Genomic DNA, 23,492 nt, shown 5'->3' on the forward strand with positions numbered 1-23,492 from the left:
TTCGCAGACGATATAGTGTTGATAGATGAAACTCAGGAAGGGGTAAATGCAAAGCTTAACCTTTGGAGAGAAGTGTTGGAATCTAAAGGTCTTCGCCTAAGCCGATCAAAGACAGAATATATGGAGTGCAAGTTCAGTGCAAATGGAGGCCAAAACGAGTTAGGGGTGAGGATCGGAGATCAAGAAATACCAAAGAGCGACCGTTTCCGTTACCTAGGATCTATCTTGCAAAAGAACGGAGAATTAGATGGAGATCTCAACCATAGAATACAAGCTGGATGGATGAAGTGGAAGAATGCATCCGGCGTGTTGTGTGACCGCCGTATGCCACTGAAGCTCAAGGGAAAATTTTATAGGACGGCAATAAGGCCGGCAATAAGGCCGGCAATAAGGCCGGCGATGCTGTATGGCACAGAATGTTGGGCGGTGAAGCATCAACACGTACACAAAATGGGTGTAGCGGAGATGAGGATGCTTCGTTGGATGTGTGGGCACACGAGAAAGGATAAGATTAGGAATGAGGATATCCGGGGTAAAGTAGGAGTAGCCGAAATTGAAGGAAAGATGAGAGAAAATCGGTTACGGTGGTTTGGACATGTGCAAAGAAGGCCTACTGACGCTCCGATTAGAAGATGCGACTATAGGACAGAGGTTCAGGGCCGAAGGGGTAGAGGAAGACCTAGGAAAACTTTGGAAGAGACCCTAAGAAAAGACTTAGAGTACTTGGATCTAACGGAGGACATGACACAGGACAGAACACAATGGCGTTCTAAGATTCATATAGCCGATCCCACTCAGTGACTTGGATTTTCCAAGTCTCCAACCGAGAAGTTTTCCTCACTCGGGAAATTAAGGGAACACTACCTCAACCTACATGCTCCACTCACAAAGCTTCAACATACAAGCTTCAACAAAAGAAAATTCAAAGAACTTAGCGAAGAAGGCTTTGGTGTATTTAACACAATACGTTGAAATGAAGGAAAGCTTATTTATTGATATCCCCGATAAGTTACAAATATGTACATATACTTGAGTGAAAATAAACAAACAAGAGGGAGCCTTCACAAAGGTTGCTTAGGAGAAGTCTCAGCAGTCGGTAGAGCCCCAGAAAGAGAAGACACCAGAGGGGGATCATTCGGAGCCTCAATACTGGACAAAACCCTAGAAGGAGGAGGCATCAGAGGTTGATCATTTGGAGCTTCATTACGCGGTACAGCCCCAGAAGACGAAGGCAATAAATGCCTTTGGAACAAACCCACAAATCTCTGATGATCAAGTAAAACCTGACCATCAGATTCCTTCATCTGGTCAAGCTTCCTCTTCATGTTTGTAGCATAGTCATGTGCGAGCCGGTGCAACTGTTTATTCTCATGCTTGAGCCCTCTAATCTCCTGTTTGAGACTCATCACTTCAGCCACCAATGATTCAACTTGGCGGGTTCGAGCAAATAGGCGTTGGGCCATATTAGACACAGAACCTGCACACTGAACACTGAGAGCCAGAGAATCCTTAACAGCCAACTCATCAGACCGTTTGGAAAGTAGTCTGTTATCTTTTGGAGTGAGAAGGTTCCTGGCCACTACCGCAGTGGTCATATCATTCTTCATCACGGAATCCCCAACGGTAAGAGGACCAGTAGGGGAGACGAAGGATGTGCGCCATATATTGTCTGGAGAATGCGGGGCTGCCTCTTCAACAAGGTTCAAGTCAAAACGACGGTTGGAGGGGCCAGACATTTTCAAAGGTGTTGAAGAGAGAAGAGGTCTGACAAATCAAGATCTTAGAAGTGCAAGAATGGAGCGCAACATCAGCTTTCCAGATACCACAAACCACTTTTTCAAAGTGCTCTGACAGAGTTAAAACATGTGAAGCTGGCAGCTCCCACTACCGTGCTATGACCAAGCAGGGTAAAGGAATAGCATTATTACTTGATGTTAGGGAGACTCCTATATATGTCGACCTCCATCCCTAACGGACAGGCAGACCTGCAAAAATGCTCAACCCTTTCTCTTATCTGAGAGGGCACTCCCAACGAAGTCTTTCGAAATATTCAGCTTTCTTTCCCCCCGATAATACCTCTGTAAACAAGCTATACTAGAGCAAGAATATCTCATATCATCAGGGTTAAAAGCAAGAGTATCCCAGATCATGCTTTTTCCCTGTCTTTTCCTTTGGCCTTGTTCTTACCTGCAAGACAAGGAGAAAGAGAGCAATCAGTCAGCACTTGGAATCAAGCTTCCAGCCAGGAACTGACTGCCTGGAACCCCTTACCTGATTACTTACCTGGCATTGCTCTCGAGTACTCATCTTCAACATCTTATGCTTCCAGGGAAGATACCGCATATGCCTGAGGAACAGATAGGGCAAGTGAGAAGGATACAAGGAAGCATGTGGAGACAAGCGTAACAGCACACGTGCCGATACATCCACTACTCTGTCAAAAGCAAAAGTATCCCATATCAGCAGGGTCGAACATACTCTAGATTTGATGGACTTGTTTTGACCCTCAAATTCTTCAGTCGGCCTTATACTCTGGAGGAAACTAGAAAACCCTTCAGCCCGGTTCAAGAATAAGCCTGTGGAAAGTTACTTCTTCAAAAGCAAAAGTATCCCATATCATCTCTTCTCATTTTTCTTCTCTTTATCCTTCATGCTGCCTGCAAGATAGGGAGAATGTGAACAATCAGCCGGAGCTCTGATTGCTTACCTTGTCTGTCACATCTTTCAGCAAATCCCCTAGCCCGGCGACTTGGGGGACTCCTACTACATGGTTTGTATCGCGCTTGACCAAGCTTGAAACTATAAGTAAGCTTCAAGTGAAATTGATACATTACCTTGTGCATCTCCACCAGTTACAGATACCACCCCTGGATGGAGGAAGAGTACTTCCAGAGAAGATGCCACATCTACCTATGAGACAGATAAGACAAGTCAAGACGATACCACACTCCGGTACTTAGAAGTTTCGTGGTTACGAGATCATTCTCCCACAATATTTCCTAATGTCATTTGTACTAAATCATTCACTTGTACTCACTAAAGGAGAGCTTGAACCTATGTACTTGTGTAAACCCTTCACAATTAATGAGAACTCCTCTATTCCGTGAACGTAGCCAATCTGGGTGAACCACGTACATCTTGTGTTTGCTTTCCTATCTCTATCCATTTATATACTTATCCACACTAATGACCGGAGCAATCTAGCGAAGATCACAAAAAGTGACCGTTTTCGCTACCTAGGATCTATCTTGCAAGAGAACGGAGAATTAGATGGAGATCTCAACCATAGAATACAAGCTGGATGGATGAAGTGTAAGAGTGCATCCGGCGTGTTGTGTGACCGTCGTAGGCCACTGAAGCTCAAGGGAAAATTTTATAGGACGGCAATAAGGCCAGCGATGTTGTATGGCACAGAATGTTGGGCGGTGAAGCATCAACACGTACACAAAATGGGTGTAGCGGAGATGAGGATGCTTTGTGGGATGTATGAGCACACGATAAAGGATAAGATTGGGAATGAGGATATCCGAGGTAAAGTAGGAGTAGCCAAAATTGAAGGAAATATGAGAGAAAATCGGTTCCGGTGGTTTGGACATGTGCAAAGAAGGCCTACTGACGCTCCGGTTCGAAAATGTGACTACGGGACAGAGGTTCAGGGCCGAAGGGGTAGAGGAAGACCTAGGAAAGCTTTGGAAGAGACCCTAAGAAAAGACTTGAGTACTTGGATCTAACGGAGGACATGACACAAAACCGAGCGCAATGGCGTTCTAGGATTCATATAGCTGACCCCACTTAGTGGGAAAAGGCTTTGTTGTTGTTGTTGTTGTTGGAGTTTGCTATGCTGAAGTGGTTTGGACAAGGAACAAAGATGGAGATGCCACCTACCCTCTAGTGCCTGGGCACGGATATATGTTCATCCATTAACTCATGATTTTATTTTTATCATATGATTAATTCTTAATTAACTACTGATTAATGTACAAATTATAGACATGAGATTGCCGAGGTAGGTCCGAATAATGTTCCCGGATTCAAAGTTGGTGATCATGTCGGAGTTGGAACTCATATTAATTCATGCAGAAGTTGTGATTATTGTAACGACATCCTTTAAGTTTAATGTGAAGGACTTGTTTACATTTACAACCGTCTCGACGTCGATGGTACCATGATGAAGGGTGGATTTTCCACTTACATTGTTGTCCATGAAATGTGTTGTGTCGCCTCACGAGAAGTTATTTAATTTGATAGTTATACCAACCCATAGTGTTGCTAATTAATCAGCATGTTGCAATGTTCCATATTTATTGCTCTTTGTTAATTAAAATGCTAGGTGGCGCAATCTGAATGGGTAACAATTACACCCAAAAAAAAAAAGTTAGAGTTGGTCTTTGACTTTGTCCTGTGGGAGTTGGAGAGAGAAACTCTTTTTCTCTGTTTATAACTTCAGCGTACCTTAAACCCTAAGCGCACCTCGACCACGTTTATGTGAGTTTAAGCCTTCTCCCACTGGGCAGAGGCGTTTCCACCAACGCCCCGCCTCCAAAGCTGGCTAGGCGCACCCCGAGCCATGTTTTTTAAAACACTGATTCCGTTCAACAGAAATTCAAATGAGTAATAACATTAGTAGTCATATATAAATGATCAGTTGATCTTAATTTTCATTGAAAATAATTTTTTGTAAATCATTAGCTTAGTGCACAAGAACGTGGAACAAATTGAGGTGAAGTAAAATAAGCTGAAGCAATTTGCCTACTTCTAGCTTAGGACGCTTTGACTACAATTGGACTCCTCACATAGTGTTTACCATCTGACCATATCAACTTCCCAAACACATAGTTTTTAGCTTGGTTTGCTTCTTTAACTTGCAGGAGTACCTTAAAGCTCTTCTCTTCACCAATTTTCATGAACTTCAACTTCTTTGGCTCGACAGAAATCGATACCCCATCCGGGCTTTGGATATTCGCCTTATATGTTCCTGGAGAGCCAACATTTTTCACTGTTCTAGTCACCTCAAGGGATCCAGAGAGTTTAGGGACAGTGATTGAGGGGTAGTTGAGGTTAGTGGGACTAATAGCTGGTTTGGGGCACTCATACGTATCCTCTGAAAACATTTCCATTTCTGTTTCGTTGTAGCCCATTGCGCACAGGAAGTTCAAGTAATCGTTATGGGATAAATCGTATACCAATCCAGGATCCATAGCACTGTTTGGGTTAACATGTCCTGCGCCGTAACTAAATGGTGTTGCCTCATAGAAAGAAGCATTGAGCAATGGTTCCATGCTGTTATCTCGTGTTATCGCTGTGTAACACAGGATTTGAAAGAAAATATCAGAAAGACGAGTAATGGTCTCTTGACAGACGTTAATGTGAAGCGAATACATAAATGACTGTGCGTAGGGACTTCTTACCGGTGGTCATGATTGCAGATTTAATGGCTGCAGGACTCCAATGAGGATAGAGGGTTTTAAGAAGGCCACAAATGCCGGAAATATGTGGACATGACATTGAAGTGCCTGACACTGAGTTGAATGGAATTCGCCGTTTGTCAAACATTTGATTTGTTGGCCCTTGTGCTTTCGTGTAGGCTGCTATGACACTCACTCCAGGTGCAGTGATATCAGGCTGAATTAATGTACAACAACATTTACTGAATACTTAACGAAATCAGCAAAAATATGTGGAGTCTGTTTAATGAACAGAAATTGTGTTTGCTAATAAAAAAACCTTAAGGATGCCTGGTGTAATGGTGTTGGGTCCCTTTGATGAAAATGCTGCCATGAATGGAGATGGCTTTGTTCCCAGTTCCGTTATTGCACGCTTTATGTAAGCCCGCGGAGACCTGTCAAAATATGCAAGTTTCTCAACTAGTAATTTTACCAAAAACTTGATATTGCTGACACTGCAGTGAAGCACCCTAACATATGAAACAGACGCAGTTTAAAACAGGCAATTTGGAGGTACTTCATCCATCTTACTTAGTTGAATTGATATAAGCAAAGACAAGGATGCCGTCGGTGAAATTGATATGTGAAGCAGGGAGGACATGTGGATCAGAAATAATTTCGTTCCCGTTAATAGCATTGTTAGCAAGAATCATTCCCACAGCGCCAGCCAGTAAGGCTTGCTCACCCTTGTCCACTCTTGCGTTGTCCCCTCGCAGGCAGGCCAAGATCTTTCCCTTCACTTTTTTAGGATCAAGCGTGCCGGCCTTGCATAGCAGACTGCAGCATCATATAAGCAGATTACTAAGAACTTTAATATAATTTTAGTATAATGAAAATCGGAAGATTGATGTTGCCTATCCTTACGCTTCTTTAGCTGATGCATTAGCTGCTTTGGCATCCGCAGCACTAATAAGTTGGTAAAATTTCTTGCTCTGCAAGGCACTAGACGATAAGCTTTGTCCCTTCAGAACAAAGTAGATAAAAGTTACTATGGATTTGAGTAGCTTTGCAGGATATATAACATAAGTTCCCATAAAACACCCTAACATGTCTTATTATGTATACCATAAAAAGGGACGGCTAATGATTTTGGCACTCCTTTTCTGTCTATCTGCACTCCGAATTGAATATTTTATAATTTATTGTTTCTGCTCACAGGTGAAGTACAAAGACTAAACGAGGAGTGTTAAAATCATTAGTCGGGAAATGGACTTTAAGTAACCTTGAGGTGCTTCCAGTTGCCGAGGGTGACATAACTCGGAAACTCCCTATCCATAGTACTGGCGCCGACTGTGATCTGCCACGGTGATATATTCAAGACAGTACCTTCAGCCGGACCAGAATTTCCCGCTGAGCAAACCACAACAATGCCATGCTTAACAGCATGAAAAGCACCAATTGAAACACTGTCACTGAAGAATGTAGTAGGATCTCCACCCAGTGAAACGGACAACACATCAACACCGTCATGGATGGCCACATCAAATGCAGCCAATATATCTGCATGAAAGCACTCACTTCCATTCACTGGAGACCAGCACACCTTATAGGCTGCAACCCTGGCTTTTGGTGATCCACCCTTTGCTGTTCCATTTCCAAAGCCGAACACGCTCGCACCGGTTACAAAATTGCCACCAGCGGTTGACAAGGTGTGGGAGCCATGGCCATCGTTGTCACGCGGCGAATCGAAGGAGGAGTTGAGGGGACCAGCAGCTGCAGCATAGCCCTTGTTGAAGTATCGTGCTCCAATAAGCTTCCTTTCATGCCAAAAAGTTTGTTACCAAATGAGTTACAAAGTTACCACCCTTAATTTACAATATGACAAATATGTTGAAGTCTTGAAGAATATAAAATCCCCCATCGCAAAGTTTTATAGATAAAATGTAACTTACTATGAATGATTCCACCACTAATAACATCGATATTTTTGCATAAAATATCACACCCATTTGTATGTATAAGTAATGAAATTAAGGACTATATCAGTAGATTAATAATGAACTGCTAAAGAATATACCAGTATTGATTAATAGTGAATTGCCAGCAAAATACACTTACTAGGGCATTTTAGATGAACTGAGGACTACTGCAGACATGCAGATCATAAACTACATCAGGACAACAGTCATGTTCAGGACCTGTCTTCTCTCCCATTATTATTATTTTTTTATCATAACTGAAATTTGCATACCGTTAAACAAATAGAGTACAAGAGTTTTGGGGGAGCAAAGGGAAATCTCATTAAAAACCTCCAAAAGAGAGGAAAAAGAGTGCTTCACCAACTTGCTCACCGCTTACAAATAGGGAAAAAGAGTGCTTCTCCCATTATTGAAACATAATTTGTTTGTTTAATCTAAAGAAATCGTTGTATAATATAGATAATATTAGGGAGACTAAATGTAGGAGCTAAATTTTGTAAACTAAATAACGTAAAAGTGGATGATGAGATTATTACTTAAGTGTTAATTAACGTACTTATTTCCTATTGATGATACATCATTTAGTTTGCAAATTTAGTGTATCTAACATTACTCTTATAATGTATATGTTTTCTTTTACTGTCTTTCTTTGGACTACAAGCAATGAAAGAGGAAAAAGGATCATCTCTGGATTTCTTCCATCTAATCCTCTTCATTAAACAATCTGGGTCCTTGAAATTTGATCCAACAACTAAAGTTATTATAACTTTTAAAGTGGGCCCATATGTTTAGTTGTTGGATTAAATTTTAAGAGTTCAGATTATTTGATGAAGATGATTAGGTGGAAAGAGACCAGATGTGTTTCCGTGAAAGAGTGTAATAGAATAGTGACTAGAAGTTGGATTTTTTATAAAGTATTTGACTATAATAGCTTTGGACAAAGAGTTTGACGACAATAGCTTGGTTAATTAATTGTCCTAGACAAGATGTCTTTTTCAAGGAAGGTGGTGTTACCCACACATTTAGTTTTATCTCTCACACATTTCTTTCAATTTTTGGTGGATCGAATGAATTATAAAAAATTAATAGATAAAATTAACAAAGATATGTGAGAGATAAAAGAGGTATGTGAATAACACTACCTATTTTCCTACGACCAATAAAAGAATGGGAACTTTAACGAAAAACTTAGGTACTGTTCACTTTAACAAAAAACCACATTTTAACACTAAAAAGTCAATCTTAGTACTATTCATTTTACCCTTTATTTTGTTCTTATCGTTAAAACTCAAAGTTTTCAAACTATTTTCTTTAGTTTTCTTAAAAGAATATTCACAAAGATTTTTATAATCCCCTATGCCACAATAAAACTACATCATAGTAATTGAGCTAACCATTAGAGACCTCCTCTAAACGAGTTTCACAAGACTACATGCTAGTGCGGGATTTGGTAAACTTTTAAATAAGATAATTGATTAGAAATTTAGATGTAGTTTTCAAATGTGAAAATAATTAACAAAATACGTATCAAATTATAATCTAATTACATGCATCTCATTTTATTTACAGTTCTAGGTTTCTAGAATGTACCTGGCTTCTCTGCCCTCCTAGTTTTCATACATTCTTATCCCCTCTTATTTGTGCGGTCCCGGTTAAGTCATATCAACATTTTATATCACTATTTTTTTTTTGTCTTATTATCTCTATAAAAAATCAATATAAAATGTTAACGTGGCTTAACCGTAATCACACAAAATAAAAAATAATAAGAGTGTATGGAATTAGGAGGACACAGAAGCCGGATCCTTCTAGAATAAGAATGGCCGCCACTTTATGAGAAAGTTTCGTACGAATCCTGCTTTATAGATGCCATTTACTCCACTGCTAAAGGGGATAACCTTGGTTGGATTGGACCATCCAAGTTTGGATAAAACTGGGACTGATTACACAGAACAAAGAAGAATATCTCTTGGCCTCTTTTTTTTTTCTTCTTTTTTTTTTCCAATTTTAACACGCGGATTTAACAATAAATATATATTTTATTTTTATGAGATAGGAATTTAAGCTCGAATGCAAGAGACATTGACACACTAAAGTACCTAAATCACATTTGTATCAACAAGCGTATCTTGTTTAACTTATACCTAGATACTTTTTTAACATTTGATTCTTAATGTTGTAGAAAAGGAATGAGGATTCTCTCCGGATCCTCTTTGTGAGAATCTGGAGATCCTCAAATTGTATCCGTTCATCGTACATTGTGCGATCAAAAATCATTTTAAATATTTTATTTATAATTAAATATAAATAACACATAAAAAAAGCAGACCGCACAATATATGATGATAAGACAAGAATTAATGATCTCTAAAATCCTCATAAAGAGGATCAGGAGAGGATTCTCATTCGTAGAAAACGAAACAGAAAGTAATAGTGGGTACCTATTGCAGTGAAATTCAGAATCTGTCTCATTTTGGCAGATTCCTTTCCACTTGGATGGAATCGGTCCATACCCTTCATCACTAAAGCTCTTGGATTCTGGCCATGCGCCTACAACCCCATTCAAGAACACTAGGGTTACCAATGCTCCTTACAAAACAATCGAAACTCTTTTTTTGTGTGAAATATTTTTAAAATCCAGTTAAAAAAACGTACCAATATTGCAATAAGGACAATCGAATGCAAGTCTAGGGTTTTTTTCCTCTTCAAATGAGAAATTTGAAAGTCTCTGACTATAAATAGGAAGATTTTTCAATGAACCCGGAATATGGAGCGATACACCATATTATTATACAATCGAAGAGAGTCTTAAATAAAAACTACATTCCAATTATATAATCACATGTGTTGTATTGTCTCGTATTTTGAAAACACCGAAAAATTTCTCCTATATATAGGGGTTTTTGGGTACTTAATTATGAAAAACGATACGTTAATAAATTAAGAGGGAGCTAGGCAAATGCTAAGAGTTTAGCTAGTTTTTATACACAATATGTTTACAAAAATGACCATAATTATATTAATGTGAAAATAAATTGATATCGAAATCATTGTCTACGAGTGAAAATAAATACAATTGCACAAGCTCTTAAAATTATATTAATGGTGGTCCAAAATAGCAAAACTACAAAAAGACCATAAATTAGAGTTAAGCCGTCTTGAGGGAAGCCTTACACAATACAAACTAGCTTTGTTTAAAAAATAATTATATTGCTATTCGATACTACGCTCTAATGGTGTTCCTCTTCACTTATAAGTGAGAGATTTTAAGCTCGATTCTCGCCAAAGACAAATTTGAACCACATTATTCATAATACATTGTAAAGTTAAGTCCACCTAGAGAAAAATTTTAAACCAACAACGTAAGAGTAAAATCCTAACACTTTGTATAAACCGGATACCACAGTCACCACATGCAAAATTAACAAAACTAGCTAATAATTAGTTTTAGAAGGAATTGCCTCCCTAATGTTTTGTCATATACATGTACGTGTATTAGTGGAGAGTAAATTGGTCAAATATGTCAGCACGAAACTAATGGTTACAAAAACATGAAAATCAATTTTTGAACATTGTATTTTGAAAAGTACTATTATTGAAATGAGTGACAATAACCAATAAACGATTCAACGATCCAGATCAAACTATTGGGCATATGGCATGAGCTGATTGATGCTTTTTTCTAAAATATTTTGGTGCGTGAATATGACTTAGAAGTTATCAAAACTATTGGGCACATGGCATGAGCTGATTGATGCTTTTTCTAAAATATTTTAGTGCATGAATATGACTTGGTAGTGAAGAAATTTGATTTAAAATTTAAAAAAAAAAAAACACACACAAAGAACAAGAAAAACTTACCAGTATCAAGGTTTCCTATGATTGAATCTTCACCGTATCTTGCCTTCTTCCAGATTGAATTGGGTGTAACAACACCATCTTGCTCAAGTCCCAAGAAATCCCACGATCGAGTTGTGTGTAATTTTCTTCCCTGGTTCAAGAATACTGAGACTACCTTTGGATGCTCTACAGTGTTTCAATGGCAGCATAAGAAAAGAGAAAACTGAGGAGAAAGAAAAACAAAAAGAAAACTTAGGAAAAAAAGAAATAGCAGAAATAAAATTCTCACTAGCAATCTGAGCTGCCTCTTCTTCTTCTAGTGTAGCAGCAAAGCCATTGATGTGCCTTGTGTATGAGTAAAACATGGATTCTTTTGCAACTTCATGGCTGCATTTTTGCAGAAAAAGCTCAAACATTTGATCGGCGAAAGACGGTGTTTATGTATTTTAGTTGGAAATATGTGTTTAAGTACCTGCCCAAGAAGGAACCAAGAAACTCATGGTGATTGTCTGTGACTTGGTTTAGTTCAAGTTCTGACAAGTTTGGGGGATGTGAGTGTGATCCCAGGTATACCACATATGACTGCAGAAACAGTAGAAAGAACCCCCAAAAAAAAAAAGAAAAATCATCACAAGTACTAGTAAAATGCAAAGGAAGCTATACTTTGCTTTTTTGTTGTTGCAGTTTTTAATGGAGGGAGACGAGAGTGCATGCTTACCTTTTTTATGGCAAAGGTGGGGGTATGGAGTACTAGAGAGGAGAGAAGGAAGGAGAGGAGGTAAAGGGCTGCGGTTGGTGGCCTCATTGCTTGGCTCATTGACCCTTGTTTTCCTGCCTTTTGTGGAACACAAACTTCGGTTTTTGTGGTTTTTTTTCAGACTTCCAATAGATGTTGGAGAAAGAAGCTGGCCAACTTGAGATATGCAATGCCCGATGTGGTATGGTATTAGCCTAACTGGATAATGTAAATTTAATATGTATAGATATATTGAGAAAAAATGAGGAGTTGTCGTATTTGAAAGAAGGGCACAAGGTCGATGAGTTTCAGATTCATCTTAACGCCCGCATCATTACACGGTGTTATTATTTAGTATTGTAATATGAGTGAACCGCATGGCTAATATGTCATAAATTTGTAATATAATATTAAAAATTAAACATATATACTATGATATATTTACTAAATTATAATACTATGTGACTGTGTTGATCATAAAATCAAAACTTCTACAATATCTTTAAGACTAATAACAAGTTGCCAAAATATATTAATTTGACTTGGACTATAGAGTAGGCTGTGGACCCTCCAATTATAAGAATTGAATGTTTGGAGTTGAAGACAAAGAAAAAGGAGTTTGTGGATCGAATGGGGGAATCTGAGTTTTGAACCTTATGTGGTGGCTAAGGAGATAACACAGTGAAATTTACAAATGAGAAGCCTACACGTATACAAGAGGCTCGATGCACTTCCAAAATTCCATAGGCCAGTCCAATGCCGGCTGATGAAATGGCCAGCTAGATTCATTTTTAAATTCAACTGCTCACATTCAATTTAATCAATTTTAACAGTGATAGATAAGTGGTTCTTTATCACAGTGATAAAAATGTATTGAGTATTTGCATCAAATGGGGCGTTGAGGGGGAGCGAAATGTGTAATCGTACATGACCCCAAATGTCACAGCCCGTCCTGGAAATATACATTATTATTATCGTGGGTGTGAAAAGACAAAAAAGCCCTTGAGGGTTTTGACATCGTGGGGCTATGTGTGGTTGAGGGCTAATGTGTTCAGCCCCTATTATTTTGGACCCAATTGGAAGTAAGAAAATTGTTAGTTGTGATGGGTGACTTTAGGACCACACACACACCCATAACCTTCTCTCTCTCCCCTCCCGTGTTCTCTCTCTATATCTTAGACTTCCTCTCTCTCTCTTCTCTCCTGTACGGACTCAAACCCAAAACCCGTTGAATCGTGACAGATTGAGGATTCTAAGACCACCATTGTGTTCGTGAGGAGCATACGAGTCTTGGGATACACATTTCAGGTGAGAACTCCATTGTTTTCACGTCGAAACCATAACCCCGATTTGAGGTACTATTCATGCTCACGTAAAATGTTGATTTTTATGGAATTTCAAGACCATAGGAAGCTTAAGGAGGTTCTAAGGAGGCTCGGAGTGCTTCGTTGGAAGGATTTAGACGTTGGGATCGTGTGGACGAAGTTTGGCCGGTTTTCTTGGAATTCTCCTGTGAGATTTCATGACTTTTAGAACTTTAAATTAGTATGTTCATGTTCTTCATGTTGTTAGCTTTCCAATGGTTCAAATTTCATGAAAAATGGTGCAAAAACGAGCGAGAAAAAGGCAGTTACAGGTCAGCCCAGAATCCGGCGCCGGTGACACAGTTCCGGCGTCTGGAGGTTGAAGGTGATGCGAGTGTGGGCGCGTGAGGCCGTGCCCTCCCCGACGCGTGAGCCACAAAAAAATTTATCTAAAAATATCACGATGTTCGTGAGGTTGTGTAGGTCACGTTGGTATATTCAAATACCAAAATTGAGCAATGTATGAGAAGTTATTAGCTAGTTTTGTCTATGTGCTTTAAAATAACGTTTTTATAGTTAATTCGCATATAGGTAAGACTTAACCCGAGGACGAGCGTATCCAGGGGCGACTCGGGGGTTACGACCCGTCGATATATCAGTGAGTGGGCTTTTGTTTTCAGTATATATTTATATACTTAATATATTTCCCAGAAATGCATTTTAAGGAAAGTATGCTTTGAAATAATATGCCAAATGCTTTTATATTATGAATATGCATTCCATGGTTGCATATATATATAAATGTGGTGTTGTGGAGGCACATGTAAGTTCAGGTAAGTTATGTTTGAGTATGTGAATCATCGACGATGTGATATGTAATTTAATAATGTTGAGCTCATAAAATTGCACCTAGTGTGATTGTGATTTAGCCAGAGATATGAAGTACATGCTTGTTTATTTACATCACCTCCCGCACTACATGCTCATATTGGATCCAACTTAAGTGCACAATCTTGTCGTACAGACCTTATTTATGGTTCCGACTCATAGGTGACTAGCGAATTATTGCCCAGCTATTATGAGAGAATAGAATTGAGCATAATTATATTTCACCCAATTCTGTCATACATACCCTTTTAAGGGTTCCGACTTATGTGCAGTTTATTGCCGTATAGGTCATTGTAGTGACTCCGACTAGATTGACTTTTGAGTTATGAATTCAGCCGTACAGATTACCACAGGGGTTCCGGCTAGCATGTTATATTTATATGAAATTACTCTTACCTGATTGGCTTACTTTGTTATATCTTGGCATGGCATACATATTATTATGATTATGTGAAGCATGAATTTAATCGAGATGAATTCATATATATGTATGTGTGTGTGTGTGTGTGTGTGTGTGTATATATATTATGCATATGCTTATATTCTGATTCTGGGAAAAATTGTACATGTTTTACAGCGAGGGGTTAGATATGTTGATAAAGAAAATGATTTTGTAAAACAATTGTTTTTGCCCACTCACGTTTTCTGTTTTTGCGCCCCTCCAGGTTCTAAGTAAGCTTACTATTGGTGGCTTGGGATCGTCGGCAGTTCTGACTTATTTGAATAATAGTAGGACATTTCTGGTATTGTGTAACTAGTACTTGTCTTACTGGACTGCACCTAGACTTTCTATGCTCTGATTAGGAGTGTTTACGGCTGTAACTAACTTCTATCACTTCATGTTAGTAATGCACTCTAGAAATGTGATTTTTTAATTATTCGTATATCTGTTATCTTTATCACTTCCGCACTGTGCACATGGCTACGTCACTTTCACGTGACGGGCAGCATGCCTTGATCTCGATCGGGGTGTGTCACCAAATTTGGAGGGCCCCCAAAAATTTTGCCATCTAATATTGTGTAATAATGTTCTATATTTAGAAAATAGATCTTTTTAGCATTTTAAAATCTCATTGCATTCCTTATAAGAATAAATTTTTTTCCTTTTTAAATATAAAAGGGTGATGCTAAGAAGATTAACGGACAAGGATTGTCTGCCCTCCCACTTCCGGTGCCCTCTTGTTTTGTGTGGTCACGGTTAAGCCACGTCAACATTGTATATTGTTTTTTTATAGAGATAATAAGACAAAAATGAATAGTAATATAAAATGTTGACGTGGCTTAATCGTGATTACACAAACAAGAGGGCATGGGAGAGCACCGGAAGTGGAAGGGCAGACAATCCTTGTCCTTAACTAAATGATGTGTCACTAATAGGAAATGAACACATATATCAATGCTTAAATAATAATCCAATTATCAATTCATATGTCTAATTTACAAAATTTTGTCTACAAATTTAGTTTCTCTAACATTACTCAATATAAAAATTTGGAGTACAATGAGATATTCTAATTGTCATAATAACACCCCAAAAAACGATGGTTTTTCAATTTTTTTATAGAATAATGTCATATATTCAAGTGAAATTATAAATTTAAGAGTTTTGAAATGGGTAAATCGCCAAAATGGTCCCTGAGATTTGCGTAACTCATCACTTTGGTCCCTGAGATTTAAAATAGATAAAAGTGGTCCCTGAGATTGTCCACCATCTATCATTTTGGTCATTCCGTTAAAAACTCCGTTAAGTGTCCTGGAGCTCTTGGCCAGAAGTTTGGGCAATTTTCAAAGCTTCGTAACTCAATCGTTTCTTAACCAAATTAGACCCATAATATATCAAAATGAATATAAGAAAGTGTAAAATAAGATTATACCTATTTTGAAGCCCAATGGTTACCAGAGATGGCCGGAAAATAGTCTCAAAGTTGACTGGTTCGAGTGAAAACTTGAAAACACGCCGGAAACTAGGTAAACTTTAAACGTTCATAACTTCTTCAATACTCAACGAAATCAAGTGATTCAAAAACAAAAATCATACTTCTCGAAAATACGAAGAGAATGATACCTTTTTCGATGGCTAATTATCCATGGTTTGGCCAGAAAATGGCTCGAAAGTGACTAACTTGAGACCAAGACAGCCACTTTCGAGCCGTTTTATGGCCAAACCACGGCAAGTTAGCCATAAAAAAAGGTACCATTCGCTTTTTCTCGTCAAGAAGTATGATTTTCATTTTTGAATCACTTGATTTCGTTGAGTATTGAAGAAGTTATGAACGTTTAAAGTTTACCCAGTTTCCGGCGCGTTTTCAAGTTTTCACTTGGACCAGTCAATTTTGAGGCTATTTTCTGGCAATCTTCGGCAACCATTGGGCTTTGAAATAGGTATAATCGTATTCTACACTTTCCTATCTTCATTTTGATATATTATGGGTCGAATTTGGTTAAGAAACGATTGAGTTACGAAGCTTTGAAAATTGCCCAAACTTTCAACCATGAGCTACAGGACACTTAACGGAGTTTTTAACGGAATGACCAAAATGATGGATGGTGGACAATCTCAGGGACCACTTTTATCGATTTGGAATCTCAATGACCAAAGTGATGAGTTATGCAAATCTCAGGGACCATTTTGGCGATTTACCCTTTTGAAATTTTTATCCTTGTTTGGTTGTTTAATGAAGGTTATGTTTGCAGCTTTTTTATTTATGATTAATGACATTTGTAAACTTGCAATCAGTTAGTGCTAAAGTTTATTTTGATTTAAAGCTAGTGCTAAAGTTTATTTTGATTTAAGTTATTGTTTTCAAATATCAATACATTGTTCTAGTTTTTTTAAAACTATCTTAAGGAGGGGCCTGTTTATAAATTTCGCACAGGGCTCCCGAAATCTCAGAGACGGCCCTAATTTGCATAACGGCGTGAATTCAAATTCCGTCAGTGACTAACCTAACATCTAATTTAACAAAATATATTATTTGACAAAAAAAAAAAATACACATCCATTCGTTCACTAATCCATAAACTCATTCAATTTTCTCAACAATTTTTTTTTCCGGAATTTGAATTTTTTTACATAAAAAATATTCGTGAAAATAAAACAATATAGATAATACAAAAACTAATTCCAAAAATATTAGTAAAGAAAATTCAACGAAATAAAAATGTTTAACAAATTATAAAGTTACAGGTGAGAATTATAGGTATCTTAGGTGAACAGTTGAAAATACAAGGCTAAATTCTCAAATTTTAGCCCCTTTATTGCCTAATGTTCTTAGAAGGGAGGGGACCTTCTTTGAGCCCTCACCATAGCTAATAAGTTTGACCTCGTTACAGCATCTTTTTTGGTCAGATTAATGTATCCATCATTAACATGCATACGTCTTTAAAAGGAATTATTAAACCCTAGGTTTCCTAACAAGAAAATTTCCCTCCAGTAAATTGTAACCAAGACAGAATCTTAGGTGCAGAAAAAAAGAACTTTGTATTTATACCCCAATTTTTATCCCTCCTGCCCCGTAATCTTTTGACATCCAATAAAACTTGAGAATTTTAACGTCTTATTCTATTTACCTAGTTATTCTTCCAAAATGTCTGGGGAAATTTGAAAAAGAAAAACCAAAATTTACCCTCTATATATAATTATAGCCACTTTCTTAAATTTATGATAATTACAACCAAAAGTTAACATAAGAATATATACCCTTATTGACTGAAATTATTCATTACTCTTAACCGTAAAAAAAAAAACAACAATTGGTTGAGATCTTGAGGAACGTAGCCTCTTGAATACTACCCTACTCTCAAACCCCTCCATTTCTTACACTCTTCTTCTATATATCCCCCATACATACATACATATATATATATATATATATATATATATATATATATATATATATATATATATATATATATATATATATATATTCAAATGTAATCAAAGAAGACGAAAACTGAACGGAAACTAGTAAACTAAAAAGCCTAAAAATTAATCAGGAACTGAACATCTGAAGCAAAATTTGAATCTAAAAACAGAGGAGCAAAAACCCTTTTAAGTTGAAATCTATGTGAGGTTTCTATGCTGAGATATGTACAGTAGTTGGTGTACAGTGTCAGGAATCCACCATGGTTTCGGCAAAGCTGCTGTCTTTGGTCTTGAATCTTGAACCCTACAGTAGTGTATACTAGCAAAAGTGCATGCACGTTGCTGCGGGTGTTTAAAATATTTTGATAATATGTACATACATAAAACATAATTTATTGAAGTTAGATTTATATACCTAAGATAGAGATTGGCAGTGTACAATTCCTCACTGTTATAAAGATAGAGATGCTATGAAAGCTATATTCATGTACAGAAGTTCATAGTATCAAAATCGTTCCAATACGAAAAATATTCATGTCCATATCAGAATCTTGGCACCGCACATCTGCTTAGTGTTTATGATTTTTCCTGGTCAATCTTTTGGTCTTGCTTGTTTGGGAATGACCATCTTTTTCTTGGTCATCATGTTATTTTTTGCTTTGTCCAGAATTTTTCTCTTGCTATATATTAAGAATTGGAATCAGTAAGAATTCAATATAAAAAAACTAAATTTTTTCAATCTATTTAACCAATGAATTGATGGAGGAGTGAAAAAGAGAAACGAAAAAAATGCCATTATTCAATTATAGGGAGAATTACTTGATGCGTACAAAAGGTTTGAAAATTAAACTAACATTAAAAAAAAAAAGATGAGATGGAGTGGAAATCACATACCAACATCAAGCTTAAAATTGTAGTGCTCATTTGTAGTGCTATCTGCAATTAGTCTTATCAAGAGCTTCTGCACTGGTTGATGTCTCGGTCTTTTCCTTAGTTGTATGTACATTGTAGACTTGGGTAGATGAGAAGCAGAAGAAATTAAAAATATAAGTTAAAGTTACAACTTACCTATCTATGTTGATTCATGTCCAACACATAATAAGAATAATAAGAATAGTGAATCATTTTTCATCTCGTGCACTGGTTTGTCATTGTCACTCGAATTCACAAATTCATTTACTCCAAATTCTTAGTTATGGCCAAGGAAAGAATGTTTAAGCAAAAATATGTTTATATGTTTTCCACTAAACTACCTGTTAAACCAAATCCAAACGTCAAAAATAAAAAATAAATACCTTTGTCAAACCTCTTGGGCTTCAAGTCCACCAACTCCACCCCAATACTCTGTGGTACCTCAGAAATTCTTCCACCTTTAGTAGCCTAGATCATGTATTTATCAGTATAAATACGGAAAAGAAAATAAATGCAATTTATTAGAACAAAGAATTTGGGATCAACAAAGTTTGTCCAAACTTTCAGTGAGGCCAATAAACAACAACTGAGGATAATTTTTCGTTTTGCTACATTGAGAGGGGAACCCAAACCTGATATTAAAAAACAAAATATTCACTATAATGCAAACGATTCAATATGTAGTATCAGTTGAGAATGTATAATTCAAGGCTCTAAAGCATTGAGTACGACACCAAACTTGTTGGTATGGCACAACTAAGGATGCAAACTTTGTCCAACTGAGCAAGGCGCTTGATTTTGGAAAGATGGCCAGAATGAACAACAATGTATTCACTCAAAGTAAATGTGCCTGGAAAACTCTACTCATAGTTTACAAATATGCAATTCTCAAAGCTTAATCATATAAAATCGTGTATATATATATATATATATATATATTATGTATATTATATGTATGTAGTAGATATTATTGCTGACCTTCGGCAGGAGTAGAGTTTAGTGTGATAAACTGAGGTATATTTGACCTTTACCCTCATTTCCATGGCTTTAGGTGGAGCAACCTTCACCCTCTCCATCACCAACAGCTTCCCTGCTTCCTATGCAACCGTTGTTGCAAAATCTACAACACAGAAATCCCAAATTGTGGAGTATTAAATCTCTATAAAGACATGTGAAATGAAGAACAATGGACCTAATGGGCAAAGAAGCTGATTGGTGTTCATAAAAAAGATATTTTAGCTTTAATTACCTTATATCATGAATAAAATAAGGATAGATTGTGTTTACCCAGTTTTTTTGTGCAGGAAAGAAGGCTGGTTTTGCATGATTTGGAAATGACCTTTTTTTTTTTGGCAATTTTATAGGATGTGATCAAATTTTTGCACGTTTGTCTTTTTGGAATCTACATTAGATAAAACTACACAAAATTAAACACTAAAAAGAAAAACACAAACACCACTGATCTAAATAAGAAACAAAGACAACTGAGAAAAAATGGAGGCAGGGACAGCATACCCAAATCGACAGTAGCGTTCCAGCTCATGCGAATTCTCAGACTTGTCAGTAGAGGAAGCCAAACACAAAATATGCTCTTCTAAAGACTATTCTGCGAAGAAAAAGCAAAGATTTGGCAGCAAAAGAAGGAACAATGAAGATCAAGGAAGGTCAAAAACAAAGAGGAAAGGTAAAGTAGAAAACATGCGGTCCAAGCAGAGAAAGAAACAATGAAAGACGTGTGACTGGGAAGGGTGAAAGCGACTTTTTACGTATTAAAAATGAAACAGTAGCAATCCAAAGAAGAAACTCGAGGGCATTTCCGCTCTTTCACTGCTAATGAATAGTGCCGGAAAACTGGGTTTTAGTATATGTATAATTTCATGTGATTAGTTTTCTAATGGTCTCTGGTTTGCAATCTCTTACATTGTATTACTTTTGAACCTTTACCTTTTCAGGTGGACGAGATTAATCATTTCAATCGGTTCGGCATTACTTTGGGTCTTATCTGTATTCTCTGTTGGAAGAAATTTGAGCACAAGTGCATTCAAGTGAAACTATTTACAAAGCACCATTTGATGAAATAATTGCTTTTAAGAGTATGGGAAAAATCTAAATGACGTCAAGATTGTCACCGGAGAAACAGGTTCAGTGATTAGTGAAAGTTTGGCTGGTAGTATTTTCATGTCTTGCGGTCAAAGTAATTGAGAAGTGTGAAAAATCAGAAGGGAAATACTACACAATGGAAAATATATAGTTTTGTAATTAGTTTAGTTAAGAAAGGGTATTGTAGTATTTTTATGTCAAGTTTTGGTTAGAATTAAGAAATATTTTAATTATTGGTTAAAATTCTATTTAAACTCCAAAATTTAGTTAATTTTCCAAATTTCCCAAATGTCTGCCATATTTAAATTTAATTTTGACCTTTTATTATTGGAGGCAGATTGTTTGCCCTTCTATTATGGTGCCCTTCCCATCCTCTCATATTTGTGCGGTCATGGTTAAACCACGTTAACATTTTATATTGATTTTTTATAGAGATAATAAAATAAAAAACCATAGAAATATAAAATATTGACGTGACTTAACTGTGATCGCACAAATAGAAGAATATTGAAAATGCACCATAACAGGAGGGCAGACAATCTGCCTCCTTTATTATTGACTTGAATGAATAGGTAACATTTGAGTTGAAAAAAAAATTGAAGATTGTAGAGTATTATAAGGAAAACATGGTTGATCACACAAACGTTCGGATCTGGTGCATTGACTGATGGATTGAACCTTGGGTGGGGGGCTATGACAAAATTGATGCAAGACATTTGGACTTGCTGCATTGAATGTTGTCCTTGTCGTTTGGTAGGGGTGACACAATATACCAACTATAATTTGGTATCAAACTTTTTATTTATGAGAGTTAAATTTGAGACCTCATACATGTAGAGACATAAGTTAACCATATCAAATAAGAACACATAAATTATGAGCTTAATATGACAGATTTACACTTACGTCGTGAGCAGACTACACACGAAACCGTAGTGGGCTAAGCATTTGCTTGGTGTTCATTCTTGGACCTTTGGATTCCAGTACATATCATGATGTTCATTCCAATACTATCCCAAGGAGGCAAGGGTCAACTCTTTAGAGTCTCCCTTGGGTGTTGTCCGCTAGAGGCTGTCTTGGCGGGCCAGCAGTCATGTCTACACCATACTCGCAGAACACAGGTCTGCCTAGCATGGCTTGCAATATCACTAGCTGGCTGCTTACATGGAGTCTCTCTTGTAAATAGCAAAGTAAAAAAGGAGATCAATAATTGTCACATACTACTCAAAACTCTCTCAAGTTCAATTTCTCTCAAACTATTTCTGATTTAGGCTTCGCACCCTCCCTTTTTTCTTGAGTCTTCATCCATTAGCCTAATGGTGTTATTGTTTTGCAAGTATGATTTTTGTCAATCTATTATTGGCAAAAATTTGCATCCATAACATCTACATATGGAGAAGAATACCATTATACTATAAAACTAATGACAACTCTAGTGATCTTTAAAAGGACAATAAGTTAGTAATAGGACTAGATATCACTATGGAGTGGTGGTGCCACTAGAGTGTCTTGGCATAACCAAACTTTCCTAGTTTCCTATCTGGGGGCTACAGTGAACTTACCCTACCCAAGTTTATAATGGGCTGAGCTTGTTTCAGATTCAACCTAAGCTTGTCAGATTTGGGTCTGGCTCATTCTGGGCTAACCCAACTATAATCAGATCCACAAAATCCAACTGCTAACCGATCAACACCTATGATACATGGCCCAAATACTAGTACTGACATTTATTTTTACGAAAGAGTAATGCAACACTTCATTTTTATAATAGAGCTAGGGCCTGCCAATGCAGTGGATCCTATCTCTATTAGAGAAATTGTACAAATAAATGGTAAAAATAATATTTTTGTTTAAGAAATTGTTATGAGCATTTCAAAAAAGTTATCATGCCATCCTTCAAAGTTCAATTTCTCCTTTACATTTTACTACAAATGAATGCTTGATAACTTTCTTTTGATAAATCAGGTTTACTGATTAATTGTTAAATTAAAAATAAGATAAAATGACTTGTAACTTAAGTGTAAAATGTCTTCTCACCTGCGCACGATGTCATGTTCCCTTTTCCCTCAACTATTGCTTGAATTTAGAAAAAAAAAAAAAAAAGAGAAAAGGTTCATTTATGCACATCAGATATATATAAAACGTACATCGAATTATCAATATATTTGTTACAAGTACACAATATAAGCTTCTAATTATTATGGTGTACAATAGACGTTCATCGAATTATCAATATATTTGTTACAAGTTATTCACATACTTAGATTAAGTCATAATGCAAAAAATAAAGAACGTATAAAATTTTGTCTTCCGATATATACTTTTGGAATCTCTCTTTCTATTAATTATAAGCCCTAACTGTAACATGTGCCGCACCTCCTACCTCCTACCTTGTAAGTACTGGTAACAAATTTCCCACAAACGGCCGTAAGACAGTACGTTAAACCACCTAAAGCAAGGCTGTGATTTGTCTCATGCAGTGAC

At 36.9% G+C, this 23,492-nt stretch overlaps 1 protein-coding gene and 2 long non-coding RNA genes across 10 annotated transcripts; 1 reads left to right on the forward strand and 2 right to left on the reverse strand.

Moving 5' to 3' along the window:
* Window positions 1-4,630: 4,630 nt before the first annotated feature.
* Window positions 4,631-12,190, reverse strand: LOC126582079 (subtilisin-like protease SBT5.3). Of its 2 annotated transcripts, XM_050246072.1 has the most exons (11): window positions 11,922-12,190; window positions 11,676-11,785; window positions 11,493-11,590; window positions 11,225-11,389; window positions 9,805-9,913; window positions 6,667-7,201; window positions 6,309-6,406; window positions 5,976-6,221; window positions 5,725-5,839; window positions 5,409-5,622; window positions 4,631-5,299 (listed from the first exon to the last, which is right to left on the reverse strand). In XM_050246072.1, the coding sequence occupies exons 1-11, from the start codon at window positions 12,018-12,020 to the stop codon at window positions 4,761-4,763; spliced, it is 2,328 nt and encodes a 775-aa protein (XP_050102029.1). In that variant the 5' UTR covers window positions 12,021-12,190; the 3' UTR covers window positions 4,631-4,760. The 2 variants fall into 2 exon arrangements, with proteins under 2 accessions (XP_050102029.1, XP_050102031.1); XM_050246074.1 differs by lacking the exon at window positions 11,676-11,785 and having other exon boundaries at window positions 11,493-11,675; window positions 11,922-12,044.
* Window positions 12,191-13,137: 947 nt separating this feature from the next.
* Window positions 13,138-15,069, forward strand: LOC126634071 (uncharacterized). 2 transcript variants are annotated; one of them, XR_007627187.1, is made up of 4 exons: window positions 13,138-13,247; window positions 13,342-13,451; window positions 13,820-13,901; window positions 14,797-15,069. It is a non-coding gene; the product is annotated as an uncharacterized LOC126634071 (long non-coding RNA). The 2 variants fall into 2 exon arrangements; XR_007627186.1 differs by having other exon boundaries at window positions 13,835-13,901.
* Window positions 15,070-18,373: 3,304 nt separating this feature from the next.
* LOC126634069 (uncharacterized) lies at window positions 18,374-21,576 on the reverse strand. Of its 6 annotated transcripts, none has more exons than XR_007627184.1 (5): window positions 20,424-21,575; window positions 20,196-20,310; window positions 19,887-20,028; window positions 19,292-19,540; window positions 18,374-19,008 (listed from the first exon to the last, which is right to left on the reverse strand). It is a non-coding gene; the product is annotated as an uncharacterized LOC126634069 (long non-coding RNA). The 6 variants fall into 6 exon arrangements; XR_007627185.1 differs by having other exon boundaries at window positions 18,374-18,473; window positions 18,891-19,008; window positions 19,292-20,028; window positions 20,424-21,573; XR_007627180.1 differs by having other exon boundaries at window positions 18,374-18,676; window positions 18,891-19,008; window positions 19,292-20,028; window positions 20,424-21,573.
* Between the last annotated feature and the right edge of the window lie 1,916 nt (window positions 21,577-23,492).

Source organism: Malus sylvestris, chromosome 9, assembly GCF_916048215.2.
Source record: "Malus sylvestris chromosome 9, drMalSylv7.2, whole genome shotgun sequence".
NCBI lineage: Eukaryota > Viridiplantae > Streptophyta > Magnoliopsida > Rosales > Rosaceae > Malus > Malus sylvestris.

Bases quoted from the DNA above. Each gene is read 5' to 3' on its own strand.
- LOC126582079 (XM_050246072.1), bottom strand. From the start codon at position 12,020: ATGAGCCAAGCAATGAGGCCACCAACCGCAGCCCTTTACCTCCTCTCC. The intron at 11,390-11,492 runs GTGAGAATTTTA...GAAACACTGTAG, and splicing joins AGAGGCAGCTCAGATTGCTA to AGCATCCAAAGGTAGTCTCA. The intron at 9,914-11,224 runs GTAAGTTTTTCT...ATGGGGTTGTAG, and splicing joins CATAGGAAACCTTGATACTG to GCGCATGGCCAGAATCCAAG.